General features: G+C 49.6%; 1 protein-coding gene across 1 annotated transcript in view; it reads right to left on the bottom strand.

Moving 5' to 3' along the window:
• Window positions 1–3,401: 3,401 nt before the first annotated feature.
• Window positions 3,402–17,500, bottom strand: part of ubr2 (ubiquitin protein ligase E3 component n-recognin 2) — a 111,206-nt gene continuing 97,107 nt past the window's right edge. The window contains exons 36-46 of the mRNA XM_072450369.1: window positions 17,434–17,492; window positions 16,823–16,919; window positions 16,293–16,354; window positions 11,989–12,145; window positions 10,140–10,224; window positions 9,727–9,857; window positions 9,220–9,328; window positions 8,981–9,136; window positions 6,620–6,790; window positions 3,705–3,806; window positions 3,402–3,583 (exon numbers count right to left, since the gene is read on the bottom strand). Of these exons, the coding sequence (XP_072306470.1) occupies window positions 3,442–3,583; window positions 3,705–3,806; window positions 6,620–6,790; window positions 8,981–9,136; window positions 9,220–9,328; window positions 9,727–9,857; window positions 10,140–10,224; window positions 11,989–12,145; window positions 16,293–16,354; window positions 16,823–16,919; window positions 17,434–17,492 (1,271 nt within the window). The 3' untranslated portion in view covers window positions 3,402–3,441. The remainder of the gene's footprint in view (window positions 3,584–3,704; window positions 3,807–6,619; window positions 6,791–8,980; window positions 9,137–9,219; window positions 9,329–9,726; window positions 9,858–10,139; window positions 10,225–11,988; window positions 12,146–16,292; window positions 16,355–16,822; window positions 16,920–17,433; window positions 17,493–17,500) is intronic.

The following is a 17,500-nucleotide window of genomic DNA, read 5'->3' as shown; positions in this document are numbered from 1 at the left end:
TGTGGGTGCTGTGTCTGTGACCTGTGGGTGCTGTGTCTGGGTGCTGTGTCTGTGACATGTGGGTGCCGTGTCTGTGACCTGTGGGTGCCGTGTCTGTGACCTGTGGGTGCCGTGTCTGTGACCTGTGGGTGCTGTGTCTGTGACCTGTGGGTGCTGACCTGTGGATGCTGTGTCTGTGACCTGTGGGTGCTGTGTCTGTGACATGTGGGTGGTGTGTCTGTGACCTGTGGGTGCTGTGTCTGTGACCTGTGGGTGCTGACCTGTGGATGCTGTGTCTGTGACCTGTGGGTGCTGTGTCTGTGACATGTGGGTGGTGTGTCTGGGTGCTGTGTCTGTGACCTGTGGGTGCTGTGTCTGTGACCTGTGGGTGCTGTGTCTGTGACCTGTGGGTGCTGTGTCTGTGACCTGTGCTGTGTCTGTGACCTGTGGGTGCTGTGTCTGTGACCTGTGGGTGCCGTGTCTGTGACCTGTGGGTGCCGTGTCTGTGACCTGTGGGTGCCGTGTCTGTGACCTGTGGGTGTCGTGTCTGTGACCTGTGGGTGTCGTGTCTGTGACCTGTGGGTGTCGTGTCTGTGACCTGTGGATGCTGTGTCTGTGACCTGTGCTGTGTCTGTGACCTGTGGTGTGTCTGTGACCTGTGGGTGCCGTGTCTGTGACCTGTGGGTGCCGTGTCTGTGACCTGTGGGTGCTGTGTCTGTGACCTGTGGGTGCCGTGTCTGTGACCTGTGGGTGCTGTGTCTGTGACCTGTGGTGTGTCTGTGACCTGTGGTGTGTCTGTGACCTGTGGATGCTGTGTCTGTGACCTGTGGGTGCTGTGTCTGTGACCTGTGGGTGCTGTGTCTGTGACCTGTGGATGCCGTGTCTGTGACCTGTGGGTGCCGTGTCTGTGACCTGTGGGTGCTGTGTCTGTGACCTGTGGGTGTCGTGTCTGTGACCTGTGCTGTGTCTGTCGCAGCGGCCGTGGGACTAATGAGAGTTTATAGTAATAATAGAAATATGAATTTAATAATAAAAAAAGACAAAGAAATGTGGTTTATCATTTTCAAAATGGTATTGTTTTTAATAGTTGGTGATATGGATGTGGGTGCTGTGTCTGTGACATGTGGGTGGTGTGTCTGGGTGCTGTGTCTGTGACCTGTGGGTGCTGTGTCTGGGTGCTGTGTCTGTGACCTGTGGGTGTCGTGTCTGTGACCTGTGGGTGCCGTGTCTGTGACCTGTGGGTGTCGTGTCTGTGACCTGTAGGTGCTGTGTCTGTGACCTGTGCTGTGTCTGTGACCTGTGGATGCTGTGTCTGTGACCTGTGGGTGCTGTGTCTGTGACCTGTGGTGTGTCTGTGACCTGTGGGTGCCGTGTCTGTGACCTGTGCTGTGTCTGTGACCTGTGGATGCTGTGTCTGTGACCTGTGGGTGCTGTGTCTGTGACCTGTGGGTGCTGTGTCTGTGACCTGTGGGTGCCATGTCTGTGACCTGTGGGTGCCGTGTCTGTGACCTGTGGGTGCCGTGTCTGTGACCTGTGGGTGCCGTGTCTGTGACCTGTGGGTGTCGTGTCTGTGACCTGTGCTGTGTCTGTCGCAGCGGCCGTGGGACTAATGAGAGTTTATAATAATAATAGAAATATGAATTTAATAATAAAAAAGACTAAAATAAATGTGGTTTATCATTTTCAAAATGGTATTGTTTTTAATAGTTGGTGATATGGAGTGTCTAGATCTATTTATTGCGGGTTAGGGTCAGGGTCATGATTAGGTCAGTTAGGGTCAAGGTCATGATTAGGTCAGCGTTAGGGTCAGAGTTAGGGTCATGATTAGGGTCAGAGACAGAGTTAGGGTCAGGGTCATGATTAGAGTCAGGTTTAAGCAGAGAAGCGTCAGGGTTAGGGTCATGATCTTAGTTAGGGTCATGGTTAGTGTCATGGGTTAGGGTCAGAGTTAGTGTCATGGGTTAGGGTCAGGGTCATGTTAGGGTCAGAGATTAAGGGTCTGGCAGAGGGTCATGTTAGGGTCAGGGTCATTGTCAAGGTCATAGTCAGGGTCATAGGGTTAGGGTCATAGTTAAGCAGAGGGTTAGGGTCAAGGTTAGGGTGAGGGTCATGGTTAGGGTCAAGGTTAGGGTCATGGTCAGGGTTAGGGTCATGGTTAGGTTCATGGTCAGGGTCATGGTTAGGGTCAGGGTCATGGTCAGAGTTAGGGTCAGGGTCATGGTTAGGGTCATGGTCAAGATCATGGTTAGGGTCATGGTCATTGTCAGGGTCATGGTTAGGGTCATGGGTAGGGTCATGGTTAGGGTCAGAGTTAGGGTCATGGTCAGGGTCATGGTTAGGGTCATGGTCAGGGTCAAGGTCAGAGTTAGGGTCAAGGTTAGGGTCAGGGTCATGGTCAGGGTCACGGCTAGGGTCAGGGTTAGGGTCATGGTTAGGGTCAGGGTCATGGTTAGGGTCAGGGTCATGGTTAGGGTCAGAGTTAGGGTCAGGGTCATGGTCAGAGTTAGGGTCATGGTTAGGGTTATGGTCATGGTCAGGGTCAGGTTTAAGCAGAGACGCGTCAGGTCCAGTGTGAAACACTCTTTATTGTGCTACACTTCATATACAAACATCTACAGCTGTTTTTACAATTCAAATGTCAAAAATGTCAGACGTATAAATTAGCACAAAAAACGCTTGATGCTCTCGCTATAAACCCCAAACTCAAAACGTTAGCCGTTAGCCATTAGCATTAGTCCTCAAAATCCCATGTTAATAATAATTCAGAGGGTTTGGAGCACATTGAGGTCAAAGCCTCGTTAATGTCACTGTTGTAAACTTTGTTTCATTTTACATCATAATTAACATAAAACTGACCTCTGAGCCAAAGGCTATAGATCTGTGATGTGCTTCTGTAAGAATCTAGTGACACACCCTAACCCCTAAGCCACGCCCTCTTTCACATGTGACTGCGAGGAGCAGAGAGTTAACCCTAACCCCTAAGCCCCGCCCTCTTTTACATGTGACCGCGAGGAGCAGAGGGGTTAACCCTAACCCCTAAGCCCCGCCCTCTTTTACATGTGACTGCGAGGAGCAGAGGGGTTAACCCTAACCCCTAAGCCACGCCCTCTTTCACATGTGACTGCGAGGAGCAGAGAGTTAACCCTAACCCCTAAGCCACGCCCTCTTTTACATGTGACTGCGAGGAGCAGAGAAACAACAGAAATATCATGAAATAAACATGTTTATACTTTCATATGAGGAACGGCCTCATTCATCACAGAGTCTGACCCTGAGCCCGGGTCCAGATCCAGGATCAGGACCAGGACCAGGATCAGGACCAGACCCAGGACCAGACACAGACCCAGGACCCGCTGCAGTGTCAACAAGTCACAGACCACAGCCTCAAAACATCCTCCTCCTGAGAATCCACGCAACAAAAGCACAATCAAATAGAGAATTTTAATGGCACACTCTGATCGGTCAGAGGTGCTGCCAGTCGATGGCAGCCAGCGTCTGATTGGCTTCCTGGGCGTGAGCTATGACCTCTGCCAAGGCGTGCTGTCTCCACAAACGCTGGATCTTCTGGTATCGCTCAGCGCACAGTTTCAGAGGATTCCCACGCCTGAAAAAGGCACTTTAGATTCAGACTCAGTTTTATAACCACATTTCCAATGCTGAGCCTAAACGACACATGTCATGCCCCTTACCCCTGACCCCTGACCCTAACCCATGCGGTCACTCACTTGAGCCCCTGGTCAGTCTCTCCATAATCGTCCAAATATGGAGGAGGATAGAAACAGCCTTTGGTTTTCCCCGCCACAAACAGCACCTGGCACTCGCGCACCCTGAGGAGAAGAGGGAGGAGACGAGGGAGGAGAAGAGTGAGGAGAGTGAGGAGACGAGGGAGGAGACGAGGGAGGAGACGAGGGAGGAGACGAGGGAGGAGACGAGGGAGAGGAGATGAGGGAGGAGAAGAGGGAGGAGAGGGAGGAGACGAGGGAGGAGAGGGAGGAGACGAGGGAGGAGACGAGGGAAGAGAAGAGGGAGGAGAGGGAGGAGACGAGGGAGGAGAGGGAGGAGACGAGGGAGGAGAAGAGGGAGGAGAGGGAGGAGGAGAAAAGGGAGAGGAGACGAGGGGGAGGAGAAGAGGGAGGAAACGAGGGAGGAGAGGAAGGAGAAGAGGGAGGAGAAGAGGGAGGAGTGGGAGGAGACGAGGGAGGAGAAGAGGGTGGAGAGGGAGGAGAAGAGGGAGGAGAGGGAGGAGACGAGGGAGGAGACGAAGGAGGAGAAGAGGGAGGAGACGAAGGAGGAGACGAAGGAGGAGAAGAGGGAGGAGAGGGAGGAGACGAGGGAGGAGACGAGGGAGGAGACGAGGGAGGAGAGGGAGGAGACGAGGGAAGAGAAGAGGGAGGAGACGAGGGAGGAGAAGAGGGAGGAGAGGGAGGAGACGAGGGAAGAGAAGAGGGAGGAGAGGGAGGAGACGAGGGAGGAGACGAGGGAGGAGACGAGGGAGGAGACGTGGGAGGAGAGGGAGGAGACGAGGGAGGAGAAAAGGGAGAGGAGACGAGGGGGAGGAGAAGAGGGAGGAAACGAGGGAGGAGAAGAGGGAGGAGTGGGAAGAGACGAGGGAGGAGAAGAGGGTGAAGAGGGAGGAGAAGTGGGAGGAGAGGGAGGAGACGAGGGAGGAGAAGAGGGAGGAGAGGGAGGAGACGAGGGAGAAGGAGGAGACGAGGGAGGAGAGGGAGGAGAAGAGGGAGGAGACGAAGGAGGAGAAGAGGGAGGAGACGAGGGAGGAGAGGGAGGAGACGAGGGAGGAGAAGAGGGAGGAGAAGAGGGAGGAGACGAGGGAGAAGACGAGGGGAGACGAGGGAGGAGAGGGAGGAGAGGGAGGAGATGAGGGATGAGAAGAGGGAGGAGAGGGAGGAGAAGAGGGAGGAGACGAGGGAGGAGAGGGAGGAGAAGAGGGAGGAGACGAGGGAGGAGAAAAGGGAGGAGAAAAGGGAGAGGAGACGAGGGAGGAGAGGGAGGAGACAAGGGAGGAAAAGAGGGAGGACAGGGAGGAGACGAGGGAGAGGAGACGAGGGAGAGGAGACGAGGGAGGAGAGGGAGGAGACAAGGGAGGAGAAGAGGGAGGAGAGGGAGGAGACGAGGGAGGAGACGAGGGAGGAGACGAGGGAGGAGACGAGGGAGGAGAAGAGGGAGGAGAAAAGGGAGAGGAGATGAGAGAGGAGATGAGGGAGGAGAAGAGGGAGGAGAGGGAGGAGACGAGGGAGGAGACAAGGGAGGAGACGAGGGAGGAGAAGAGGGAGGAGACGAGGGAGGAGAAGAGGGTGGAGAAGAGGGTGGAGAGGGAGGAGAAGAGGGAGGAGAGGGAGGAGACGAGGGAGGAGAAGAGGGTGGAGAGGGAGGAGAAGAGGGAGGAGAGGGAGGAGACGAGGGAGGAGAAGAGGGAGGAGAAGAGGGAGGAGAAGAGGGAGGAGAAGAGGGAGGAGAAGAGGGAGGAGAGGGAGGAGAAGAGGGAGGAGACGAGGGAGGAGAAGAGGGAGGAGACGAGGGAGGAGAGGGAGGAGAAGAGGGAGGAGAAGAGGGAGGAGAAGAGGGAGGAGAAGAGGGAGGAGACGAGGGAGGAGACGAGGGAGGAGAAGAGGGAGGAGACGAGGGAGGAGACGAGGGAGGAGAGGAGGGAGGAGAGGAGGGAGAGGAGAAGAGGGAGGAGAAGAGGGAGGAGAAGAGGGAGGAGACGAGGGAGGAGACGAGGGAGGAGAAGAGGGAGGAGAAGAGGGAGGAGAAAAGGGAGGGAAGAAGAGGGAGGAGAGGGAGGAGTGGAGGGAGGGGAGAAGAGGGAGGAGAGGGAGGAGAGGAGGGAGAGGAGAAGAGGGAAGAGAAGAGGGAGGAGAAGAGGGGAGGAGAGGGAGGAGACGAGGGAGGAGAAGAGAGAGAGGAGAAGAGGGAGGAGAAGAGGGAGGAGAAGAGGGAGGAGAAGAGGGAGGAGAAGAGGGAGGAGAAGAGGGAGAAGGAGGAGACGGGGGAGGAGAGGGAGGAAAAGAGGGAGGAGACGAGGGAGGAGAGGAGGGAGGAGAGGAGGGAGGAGAAGAGGGAGAGGAGAAGAGGGAGGAGAAGAGGGAGGAGAGGAGGGAGGAGAAGAGGGAGAGGAGAAGAGGGGAGGAGAAGAGGGGAGGAGACGAGGGAGGAGACGAGGAAGGAGAAGAGGGAGGAGACGAGGGCGGAGAAGAGGGAGGAGACGAGGGAGGAGAGGACGGAGAAGAGGGAGGAGAAAAGAGGGAGGAGAGAAGAGGGAGAAGAGGGAGGAGACGAGGGAGGAAAAGAGGGAGGAGAAGAGGGCGGAGAGGAGGGAGGAGAAGAGGGAGGAGACGAGGGAGAGGAGAAGAGGGAGAGGAGAAGAGGGAGAGGAGAAGAGGGAGAGGAGAAGAGGGAGGAGAAGAGGGAGGAGAAGAGGGAGGAGAAGAGGGAGGAGACGAGGGTTAGGGTTATGAGTTATGAGGATGAGTTAAACAACAATTATCGATGGCGGTGCAAAAATATAACACATAACATTCTACACTGTCACTTTAAAAACTTCAATCTGCCCCCTAGTTACCTGAAGATTAGCCCCACCCCCTGCAGTTACCTGAAGATTAGCCCCGCCCCCTGCAGTTACCTGAAGAACAGCCCCGCCCCCGCACCACAGGTGAGGGCGTGGAAGGTGCAGGCGCCGAGGTCATCTCCATCGAGCTCCGTTTGGCAGCAGTAACTCTGAGAACAGAGCAGTGTTCCACAGACCAGACACAGAGTGGGAGCTCGAGCCTGGTCCCCGGAGGAACGAGGGCACCTGAACGCAACACCAGAGACACTTTAAACACCTGAACACAACACCAGAGACACTTTAAACACCTGAACACAACACCAGAGACACTTTAAACACCTGAACACAACACCAGAGACACTTTAAACACAACACCAGAGACACAACACCAGAGACACTTTAAACACAACACCAGAGACACTTTAAACACAACACCAGAGACACTTTAAACACAACACCAGAGACACTTTAAACACCTGAACACAACACCAGAGACACTTTAAACACCTGAACACAACACCAGAGACACTTTAAACACAACACCAGAGACACTTTAAACACCTGAACGCAACACCAGAGACACTTTAAACACAACACCAGAGACACTTTAAACACCTGAACACAACACCAGAGACACTTTAAACACAACACCAGAGACACTTTAAACACCTGAACACAACACCAGAGACACTTTAAACACAACACCAGAGACACTTTAAACACCTGAACACAACACCAGAGACACTTTAAACACCTGAACACAACACCAGAGACACTTTAAACACCTGAACGCAACACCAGAGACACTTTAAACACAACACCAGAGACACTTTAAACACCTGAACACAACACCAGAGACACTTTAAACACAACACCAGAGACACTTTAAACACCTGAACACAACACCAGAGACACTTTAAACACCTGAACGCAACACCAGAGACACTTTAAACACCTGAACACAACACCAGAGACACTTTAAACACAACACCAGAGACACTTTAAACACCTGAACACAACACCAGAGACACTTTAAACACAACACCAGAGACACTTTAAACACCTGAACACAACACCAGAGACACTTTAAACACCTGAACACAACACCAGAGACACTTTAAACACCTGAACACAACACCAGAGACACTTTAAACACAACACCAGAGACACTTTAAACACCTGAACGCAACACCAGAGACACTTTAAACACCTGAACACAACACCAGAGACACTTTAAACACAACACCAGAGACACTTTAAACACCTGAACACACCACCAGAGACACTTTAAACACAATACCAGAGACACTTTAAACACAACACCAGAGACACTTTAAACACCTGAACACACCACCAGAGACACTTTAAACACAATACCAGAGACACTTTAAACACAACACCAGAGCCACTTTAAACACCTGAACACACCACCAGAGCCACTTTAAACACCTGAACACAACACCAGACACTTTAAACACCTGAACGCAACACCAGAGACACTTTAAACACCTGAACGCAACACCAGAGACACTTTAAACACAACACCAGAGACACTTTAAACACCTGAACACAACACCAGAGACACTTTAAACACAACACCAGAGACACTTTAAACACAACACCAGAGACACTTTAAACACCTGAACGCAACACCAGAGACACTTTAAACACCTGAACGCAACACCAGAGACACTTTAAACACCTGAACGCAACACCAGAGACACTTTAAACACAACACCAGAGACACTTTAAACACAACACCAGAGACACTTTAAACACAACACCAGAGACACTTTAAACACAACACCAGAGACACTTTAAACACCTGAACGCAACACCAGAGACACTTTAAACACCTGAACGCACCACCAAAGACACTTTAAACACCTGAACACACCACCAGAGACACTTTAAACACCTGAACGCACCACCAAAGACACTTTAAACACCTGAACACACCACCAGAGACACTTTAAACACCTGAACGCACCACCAAAGACACTTTAAACACCTGAACACACCACCAGAGACACTTTAAACACCTGAACGCACCACCAAAGACACTTTAAACACCTGAACACACCACCAGAGACACGTCAATTAATTATTATTATATAAACCTCACATTCTAAAACCTTGTTTTGAATGTTTAAAGCTCGACTTTTCAATCCCAAGTGTTTTTTAGATGAAGATAAATGTCATTATTTTAAGGGTTACAACGTTCCACACCTGATTTCATGAACATTTCTGCAGTTTCACTGTTTTGGGTTCATCGTCTTGTGCTTCTCTCTCTCTCTCAATATTATTCTCTACTTTATCTTCAGGTACGAGGCCCATTTATGCTCCTTGAATAAAGAGATTTGACCTCTGAGTTCAGAGGTCAAAGCGAGGGAATGTTTTCCCAGACAAACACATGTTTTGAATACATTTACTCACGTGAAGGACGAGGCCTGGTTGATCAGGACACTGTAGTCTTGCGGAAGATCTACCAAATGGTTGGATTCTCGTGGGAACCGAACCAGAACAGATCCAGACCTGGACCCAGACTCGGACCGACTCATTCGCTGCTGGACTCTGGGGTCTGAGCACCATCTGAAAATCAACCAATCACAGCCCAGGACAAAGAACATGAGCTAATCAGAGCCAAGAACAGAGCAACAAATGGAAGGCTGTACCTGTGGATGAGCGGCTCCAGCAGGGGGCGATGTTGGCTGTACAGCAGCAGCAGGTTTGAGGGTAGACTCAAGTAACTGCAGAGCGCCTCCCACTGGTCTCCATCTGACACTGCAACAATGTTAGATTCTAGTGTGACGTTGTCTCAGATGTGATGTCATCTTCACATCGTTCAAGCGGTTTTTCACTGTCGCCCTCGGAGACGACGGCTTTTGTGATTTTGGGCGTTACAAACATAAATTGAATTGAAAAGTGTAGTTTGGTCTGAGTCATGTTCAGGTGAGAATCCGCAGGTAGAACTCTCTGTGTAACCCTGTCAAAGGTCAGATTTGTTGACCTTGTTTATGGATCATCTCTGTCATTACTGGGCCTATCCACATGAAACAAAAACTGGCACAAAGTTCAACGTCTTTTCTGTCAGTACAAAAAAAACAAATGTGACATCTTTTTTTCACAATAGGTTCAGAATTTGGTGACAGTGTTCGACAAACAGGTTGTGTGTGACTCACAGAGCAGATCAGCAGGGGGCGCTGTGGAGTTCAAGAAATGGAAGAACATGGCGGCGCAGCGAAGAAACGGCAACAATGCAGCTTTCACACAACGCCACAACTGCCACCCACAGGCCACCGCCGGAAGTGCACTAGAAGAGACTCCGGTTAAAACTTTGAGCAGCATCAAAAGTCACCCGCCTAAGGCCCAAAGTCACTGGGACAGGCTCCAATCACCTGTGACCCGCCTAAGGCCCAAAGTCACTGGGACAGGTTCCAGTCACCTGTGACCCGCCTAAGGCCCAAAGTCACTGGGACAGGCTCCAGACAGCAGCAGTGTCTGTGTCTCCGATCATCTCACGTGTCCTGCTCTCTGATTGGTCTGTGTCCTGCTCTCTGATTGGTCTGTGTCCTGCTCTCTGATTGGCTGTTACCTGTGGAGGTGAGTCTGGATGAGGCGATACAGCTCCAGTGTCAGATGTTCCTCAGCTCCTCCTCCGTCGTGCTCCATGGCGCCTTCTGCTGGACAAAAGCAGACGAACAAAACACTTTCCCTTTCAAACCTCAAGCATTAAAAACCTGAACCCCAAGTCACAATATAAACCCTTTACATAGGGTTAGGGTTACCTAACCCAAACCCTTTACATAGGCTTACCCTAACCGGAAGCCATTGCTGAGTTGCAAAAAGCACGTGGGCCACGCCCTCTCCACACAGACCACGCCCACTCCACACAGACCACGCCCTGTCCACACAGACCACGCACTCTCCATACAGACCACGCCCTCTCCACACAGGGTTAGGGTTAGGGAGTGGGCGGGGGACACACGCTCTCGCTGAGACTACGTCACGGGGTGGGCGGGGCAGGCGGGGGAGGCAGATCGCTCTTCTGGGAGTGAATCTCAAACTAAGCCGTTTGCATTTCCAGGTTTGTGGGCGGGTCCAAGATATGGGTGATATTTTATAACTATTATGTTATGTTATGGGTATTGCACAACACTTATTATGATCAAATATACCCTTAGGGTTAGGGTTATACCCTTAAATATACCCTTGGGTTAGGGTTATACCCTTAAATATACCCTTGGGGTTAGGGTTATACCCTTAAATATACCCTTAGGGTTAGGGTTATACCCTTAAATATACCCTTGGGTTAGGGTTATACCCTTAAATATACCCTTAGGGTTAGGGTTATACCCTTAAATACACCCTTAGAGTGGACAACGAAACAGGAAATATAGCATGATAGGAGATCTTTAACACACTTGGTTTAATTTTAAGACTATTCAATCTCATTGGGGATTCAGGATGTATTCCGTTGGCATGGAAACAATCTATTGTAGTATCGATTCTGAAAACAGGAAAAACCCCGTCTGACCCATCAAGCATCAACCGAGCGGTTACCGAGCGGTTGAATGACTTCTTGGAAAATCAGAATTTGCTTTCCACTCACCCAAGTGGCTTCTGCCAGAACCAAACACAACAGAGTCTGGTTATGGTTAGAACCCTAACCCTAACCCTAATGGCCGTTCCACACCGCCGCGGCCGAAGCGTCCAGTTTACATTCAAAGTCTATGGTAAACGCGCGTCGAGCACGTAGTGCGTTATCCGCGGCGCGATTTCTTTGTTTTTGCAGCGCGATTGGTGCGTTTTTTTACGCTCTCGACGCTTTGAGCGCGTATGAGGTGGCCGAGGCGACGAAAGCGGCTTATGCAACGTGTTCAGATATGTTGAGGTCTCTGCAGCTGAAGCGTAGCAGCCGCTGCAGCAGCCAATCAGAGCTGACGCTCCAGTGACGTACGTACGTACGCATTTCCCCTTGCATTTCCGGTATTCCCCGTGGAATTCCCCAAGAAGCGCCACTTTTTCCGAGACTGATTGTGGCTGTTTGTGGGAGAAAGTAGCTGTACCATGTGTTCACGGTGGAACAGAGACAGAAATAAGCCAGAAACAAGAATGTACAGTGGCCAGGGCGTCGATAGCGCGCGTCCGGGCGCGATTAGGCCGCGGTGGTCTGTACGTAGCTTAAGACGAACATAACAATAATTATTGCAATAATCTTTATGTTGAAAAAGCAATCTGGTTTGGGAGGAGGGGCTTCTTATGAACCCTAACCCCTGCGTACTTCCCACAAGGAAGTGAGCAGCCAATGTCACAATGACATCTTTAAATATGACTCTGTGGAAGAAGCCTTTAAGCAGAACATGGTGCAATGTGGGTGAGAGGTAGAAATGCAATATTATATATAACCTTTGCATTAAACTTTCTGTGTTGACAATCTTTACCTGAGTTTGTGTTGTCGCCAACGCCACAGCTCAACAGCACCTGCACCAGGTGAGCCACTGTCGCCAGGTGCAACAGGTGCAGGTGGGCGGAATCTGTGGAGCTGCGTCCTGATTGGTCAAGAGCCTGAACAGCACTGTAGGATAAGACACTGTAGACCTGAAAAACAAAAACGCCTTTATAAAAACACTCTAAGGGTATATCTAACCCTAACCCTAACCCTAAGGGTATATCTAACCCTAACCCTAAGGGTATATCTAACCCTAACCCATCTAACCCTAAGGGTATATCTAACCCTAACCCTAAGGGTATATCTAACCCTAACCCATCTAACCCTAAGGGTATATCTAACCCTAACCCTAACCCTAAGGGTATATCTAACCCTAACCCATCTAACCCTAAGGGTATATCTAACCCTAACCCTAAGGGTATATCTAACCCTAACCCATCTAACCCTAAGGGTATATCTAACCCTAACCCTAAGGGTATATCTAACCCTAACCCATCTAACCCTAAGGGTATATCTAACCCTAACCCTAAGGGTATATCTAACCCTAACCCATCTAACCCTAAGGGTATATCTAACCCTAACCCTAACCCTAAGGGTATATCTAACCCTAACCCTAAGGGTATATCTAACCCTAACGGTATATCTAACCCTAACCCATCTAACCCTAAGGGTATATCTAACCCTAACCCATCCAACCCTAAGGGTATATCTAACCCTAACCCAAACCCTAACCCATCTAACCCTAACCCATCTAACCCTAAGGGTATATCTAACCGTAACCCTAACCCTTAGGGAGAACTAACCCTCCAGTGGGTTAGGGTGTTAGGGCAATAAATCTTGAAAAATATTGATTCTGAACTCTACAAACGTGTGTGTCAGATGCCCTCCCTGTGTGTATAATTATAATTATAATAAATATATATATATATATATATATATATATATATAGTCTGTATAATATATATATATATTCCACTAGCAGGGACCACGCCACAATTAAGTATTAAAGAATATTTATTGATAACGACGATGGAGCTCGGCGATGGAGCTCGGCGATGAAGGTCGGCAATGGGGAGAGACAATGGAGATGGACAGTGAAGCGACGATCGAGCCACGATCGAGCTACGATGTAGCGACGATGCAGCGACGATCGAGCATGAGAGTTGGCTGGGTAGAGACTCAGGATGGGGGCTCTGTCTCAGGTGATCAGCCCAGCCGATTCAGAACCCCCAAAAATGATGTAAAAATGAAGATGATCCGGATATCAACGGGGAGGCCTGGCTGAAAATTACGCTAACAGTGGCGCGAGAGAAGAGGAGCTGGATAGTCGAGGCTCTCTGGAGTGTAGCCAGATCTAAAAACGGTCTGTCCGTTACCGAAGACGAAAACAAGTACTGGTGCATTTGAATGCGTTTTAGCATTTGTGGGTCGTCGATAGAATATCCCTTACTGATCTACGAAGACTTGTTGTCGAATGAGTGCCTTCTGACTGGTCGAATCCCCCCAAAAAAATGTCCTGAACGATAGTGGGGTATAATCCGAACAGGCGTGGAGGAAACGAGCTGCATTCCCTTGGGTCTTTAGGAGAAGAGTCATCCTAGTGCGGAGTCCTATGGTCACCTGAACGAAACGGGAAGCGGATCCTTGGTCTGGATTTAAGGGCTTGTCCTGTAGGATGATGAGTGCGCGGAGCGGTTTTCAATGCCTCGAGATGCACGACGGGTTGAGGTGCGTGCCGAGATATACCTCTTCTGAGAAAGAAGGAATGTGAGATGATTGAGCATCCCGGTGCCCGGTGACTGCTCCGGTGAGAGACGGCGTCCCTGTGTCCGCTGGGACCCTGGTGAGGACGTGGAAGAGGCGTCGAATGGATGAATGGGTGATTGAGGGAGGGATGGGAGGGATGAGAGGTTTGAGGAGGGATGGGAGGGAGGCATCCCGGTGCCGCTTTAGGCCGGGGTGGTTGAAGGAGGGGATGAGTGATAGGAGGGATGAGTGGTTGAGAGAGCGAGCCGGCGTGTGGCTGCTGCCGTGGCTGCTGCCGCCGTGGAGAGCATGTGGCCGGCTGCCGTGGGTCGGGGAGACGTGAGCGTAGCTGCCGGCGGGGCTTGGTGAGCGTGGCTGTCGTTGTAGCTGTAGCTGTGAGCAGTCGCTGTGAGTTGAGCTGTGAGCTGTCGCTGTGAGCGGTCGCTGTGAGTTGAGCTGTGAGCGGTCGCTGCGAGTTGAGCTGTGAGCGGTCGCTGTGAGTTGAGCTGTGAGCTGTCGAGCTGTGAGCTGTAACCAAGTAACTGAATTGAAGGTGTGAGTTGTAGATGTAGTGATTGAATGGCAGTAGAATGTGGCAGTAGAATGTGGCAGCAGTAGTGGAGAGATAAAGAAATACGTGTGGAGGGAGTTGAGTGCAGCTGGCTCCCACCACCAGGGGGAGCTGAGAGGTCGAGCTGCGGCCGTGGGCTGATGGTGACGTCGTCAGCTGCGTGCTGGAACCAGGAAGTGCGGACGCTGGCGAAAGTTTAGTTTTTTAATATCCTCGTAGGTCTGGAACATGGTCTGGAACATGGTCTGGAACGAAGTCCCCCTTTGACTTGGCGTGCGCGAGGCGGTGCACGGAACTTGCGGGGCGCGAGGCGCCGGAGCTCGCGGCATACGGGGGCGCACCTGATGAGAGCTGAGGCCAAGAAGTAAGAGGCGGATCCGTTTGGTCCCGTTGCTGGAGTAGGTCGGTGTGCGTGTGGACGTCTCGGAGGTAGGGTCCGCGGGAGAGCACGTGCAGAGGAAGTGGTGTAGGAGGCATGGATCACGCCTACCGAGAGTGTGCGCCGTGGAGAGCGGACCTGCGTTGGCGGGTCCTCACACGACCGACTGAAGTTCGACTGGGAACAGGTCAGAATCTGATGATTTGATAGAGTGAACGCACTGCTGACGTTCTCTCTGTCGGGAGAGCTGAGACGACAAGATATGCTGTGAATAGGCCTTATAAATAGGGCTTCTGGGTAATTAGAGGTGTGGTTAGAGAGTGGGGCGTGTTTACTAGTGGAGTATAAGTTGAGGCGTGGTCCCGCTCCTGAACCTCAGTTAGCGATTACATCTCCAACTCCATATATATATAATGTCTGTATAATTAATATATAATATATATATATATATATATATAATATATATATATATATATATATATATATATATATATATATATATATATATATATATATATATATATATACCGTATTTTGCGCACGAAAAGGCGCACCGGATTATTAAGCGCACCATCAGCTATCTGTGTACCATGTGTCCATACATAAAGCGCACCGGACGATGAAGCGCATAAGATAAACAAAACAGACGATAAGTCAGAGTCAGTTGAGCTTTATGGAACGCGTTCAACTCATTCAGATCAACATTGTTCAACATCAAAACACACTCTGCTACCGCTAAAAAAACACATTAGCATGTCCACAACAACTCCCAGCCTCGTTCAGATGCAACACGTAAAATACATCACAATACACTCACTTTTTCAGTTCATTCCTCGTCATCAAATCCTTCAAATGCAGCTGAAGTACATCCCGCACAGCTATGACCAGACGTCCTGATTTACCTGGGACAGCCCCTGACTTTGTCCCGTGTGTCCCGGTTTAATGTCTGCTGGGGCGCATAATGGTAAAAGCAGCCAAAACGCCGATGGTGCTCCGTGCTAAAATCTCTTTGGTCATGTGATGCCGCATCTCGGACCCACACGGCAGTTCATTTCTTGTGATAATATAACAGATCCAGATCTCTCGGCAGCAGCCATCTTGGGACCTTCCAGTTTCTTGGGGTCCTTCATTTACCGGTAGGTGTCTGCGTTGTGCCTGACTGAAAATGTTGTTGACGTTTTGACAAAGTTTCGCGTGCGCCGCGTGTAGCAGAAGACTACTATTCCCAGAATGCTTTGTACACATGTTGTTGGGACTTCCGGTTCCGGAGTACTGTAACTCTACTCGCGCATCGCGTCTCATGTCCCAAATCTTCTTTATACACCGTGTACCACACAAAATATCTTCGCGGTCAGTAAGCACAACCAGAAATAAACCATATATTATGCGCACCAGACTATTAAGCACACGGACGGCTTTTGAGGACGTTAAAGACTTTTACGTGCGCCTTATAGTGCGGAAAATACGGTAAATATTTGGGTTTCACCTTCTTGTTTGAAGAACATTTTGAGGACTTTTTTGCCATTCAAAGACATAATATGTTTTTGAATGAGTGATTCATTGCCATGGCAACAGTCTTATGGCAGTGGCACTGACTCACCAGCAGGTGGAACATGTCGATGTCGAGGAAACAAGGTGCATCCTGGGAGTCTGAGAACAGGGCTGAAACACAACATGGTTTTGGTGGTAAATATCACACATTTACATCAGTCAAACTGCAGGTTCAGTTCAAAACAAGTAAAAGGAAGTAGAGCAATTTACACATAAGTGTGTAACATGGCTGTATATATGATATATATATATATATATATATATATATATATATATATATATATATATGATATATATATATATCATATATATATCATATATGTATATCATATATATATATGATATACATATATGATATATATATATATCACATATATATATATATATCATATATGTATATCATATATATATCATATATAATATATATATATATATATATATATATCATATATAATATATATATATATATATATATATCATATATAATATATATATATATATCATATATATAATATATATATATATATATATATATATATATATGATATATATATATATATATGATATTAGATGTAATACCAGAGCAGAGGCGTGTGAAGTGCTGCTGAACGCTGGAGAGAGAAGCCACAGTCCAACAGTGAGAGCTGAACCTGCAGAGGGCGCTCAAGCACTCCTCCTGAAACAGAGAGACAGGTTAATGCCCCACTGAGGAACCCTAACCCCTACCCCTAACCCTAAACCCTAACCCACTCAGGAAACCTAACCCTAACCCCTACCCCTAACCCTAAACCCTAACCCACTGAGGAACCCTAACCCCTACCCCTAAACCCTAACCCACTGAGGAACCCTAACCCTAACCCTAAACCATAACCCACTGAGGAACCCTAACCCTAACCCTAAACCATAACCCACTGAGGAACCCTAACCCACTGAGGAACCCTAACCCACTGAGGAACCCTAACCCTAACCCACTGAGGAACCCTAACCCCTAACCCACTGAGGAACCCTAACCCTAACCCACTGAGGAACCCTAACCCCTAAACCCTAACCCCTAACCCACTGAGGAACCCTAACCCCTAAACCCTAACTCCTAACCCCTAAACCCTAACTCCTAAACCCTAACCCACTGAGGAACCCTAACCCTAAACCCTAACCCTAACCCCTAACCAGAGAGAAAAGGAGGCGCTCACCTGTCGACAGGGGAGACTTCCAAAGAGAGGCTTTTCACCGTCGTCCAACAGAAGTCGCTCTGAAGAA

Source organism: Eucyclogobius newberryi, unplaced genomic scaffold (assembly GCF_026437365.1).
Source record: "Eucyclogobius newberryi isolate DKJ021-1_F unplaced genomic scaffold, fEucNew1.0.hap1 SCAF_18, whole genome shotgun sequence".
Taxonomy (NCBI): domain Eukaryota; kingdom Metazoa; phylum Chordata; class Actinopteri; order Gobiiformes; family Gobiidae; genus Eucyclogobius; species Eucyclogobius newberryi.
The sequence above is the reverse complement of the archived record's forward strand: the minus strand, read 5'-3'. Positions and strand labels throughout refer to the sequence as shown.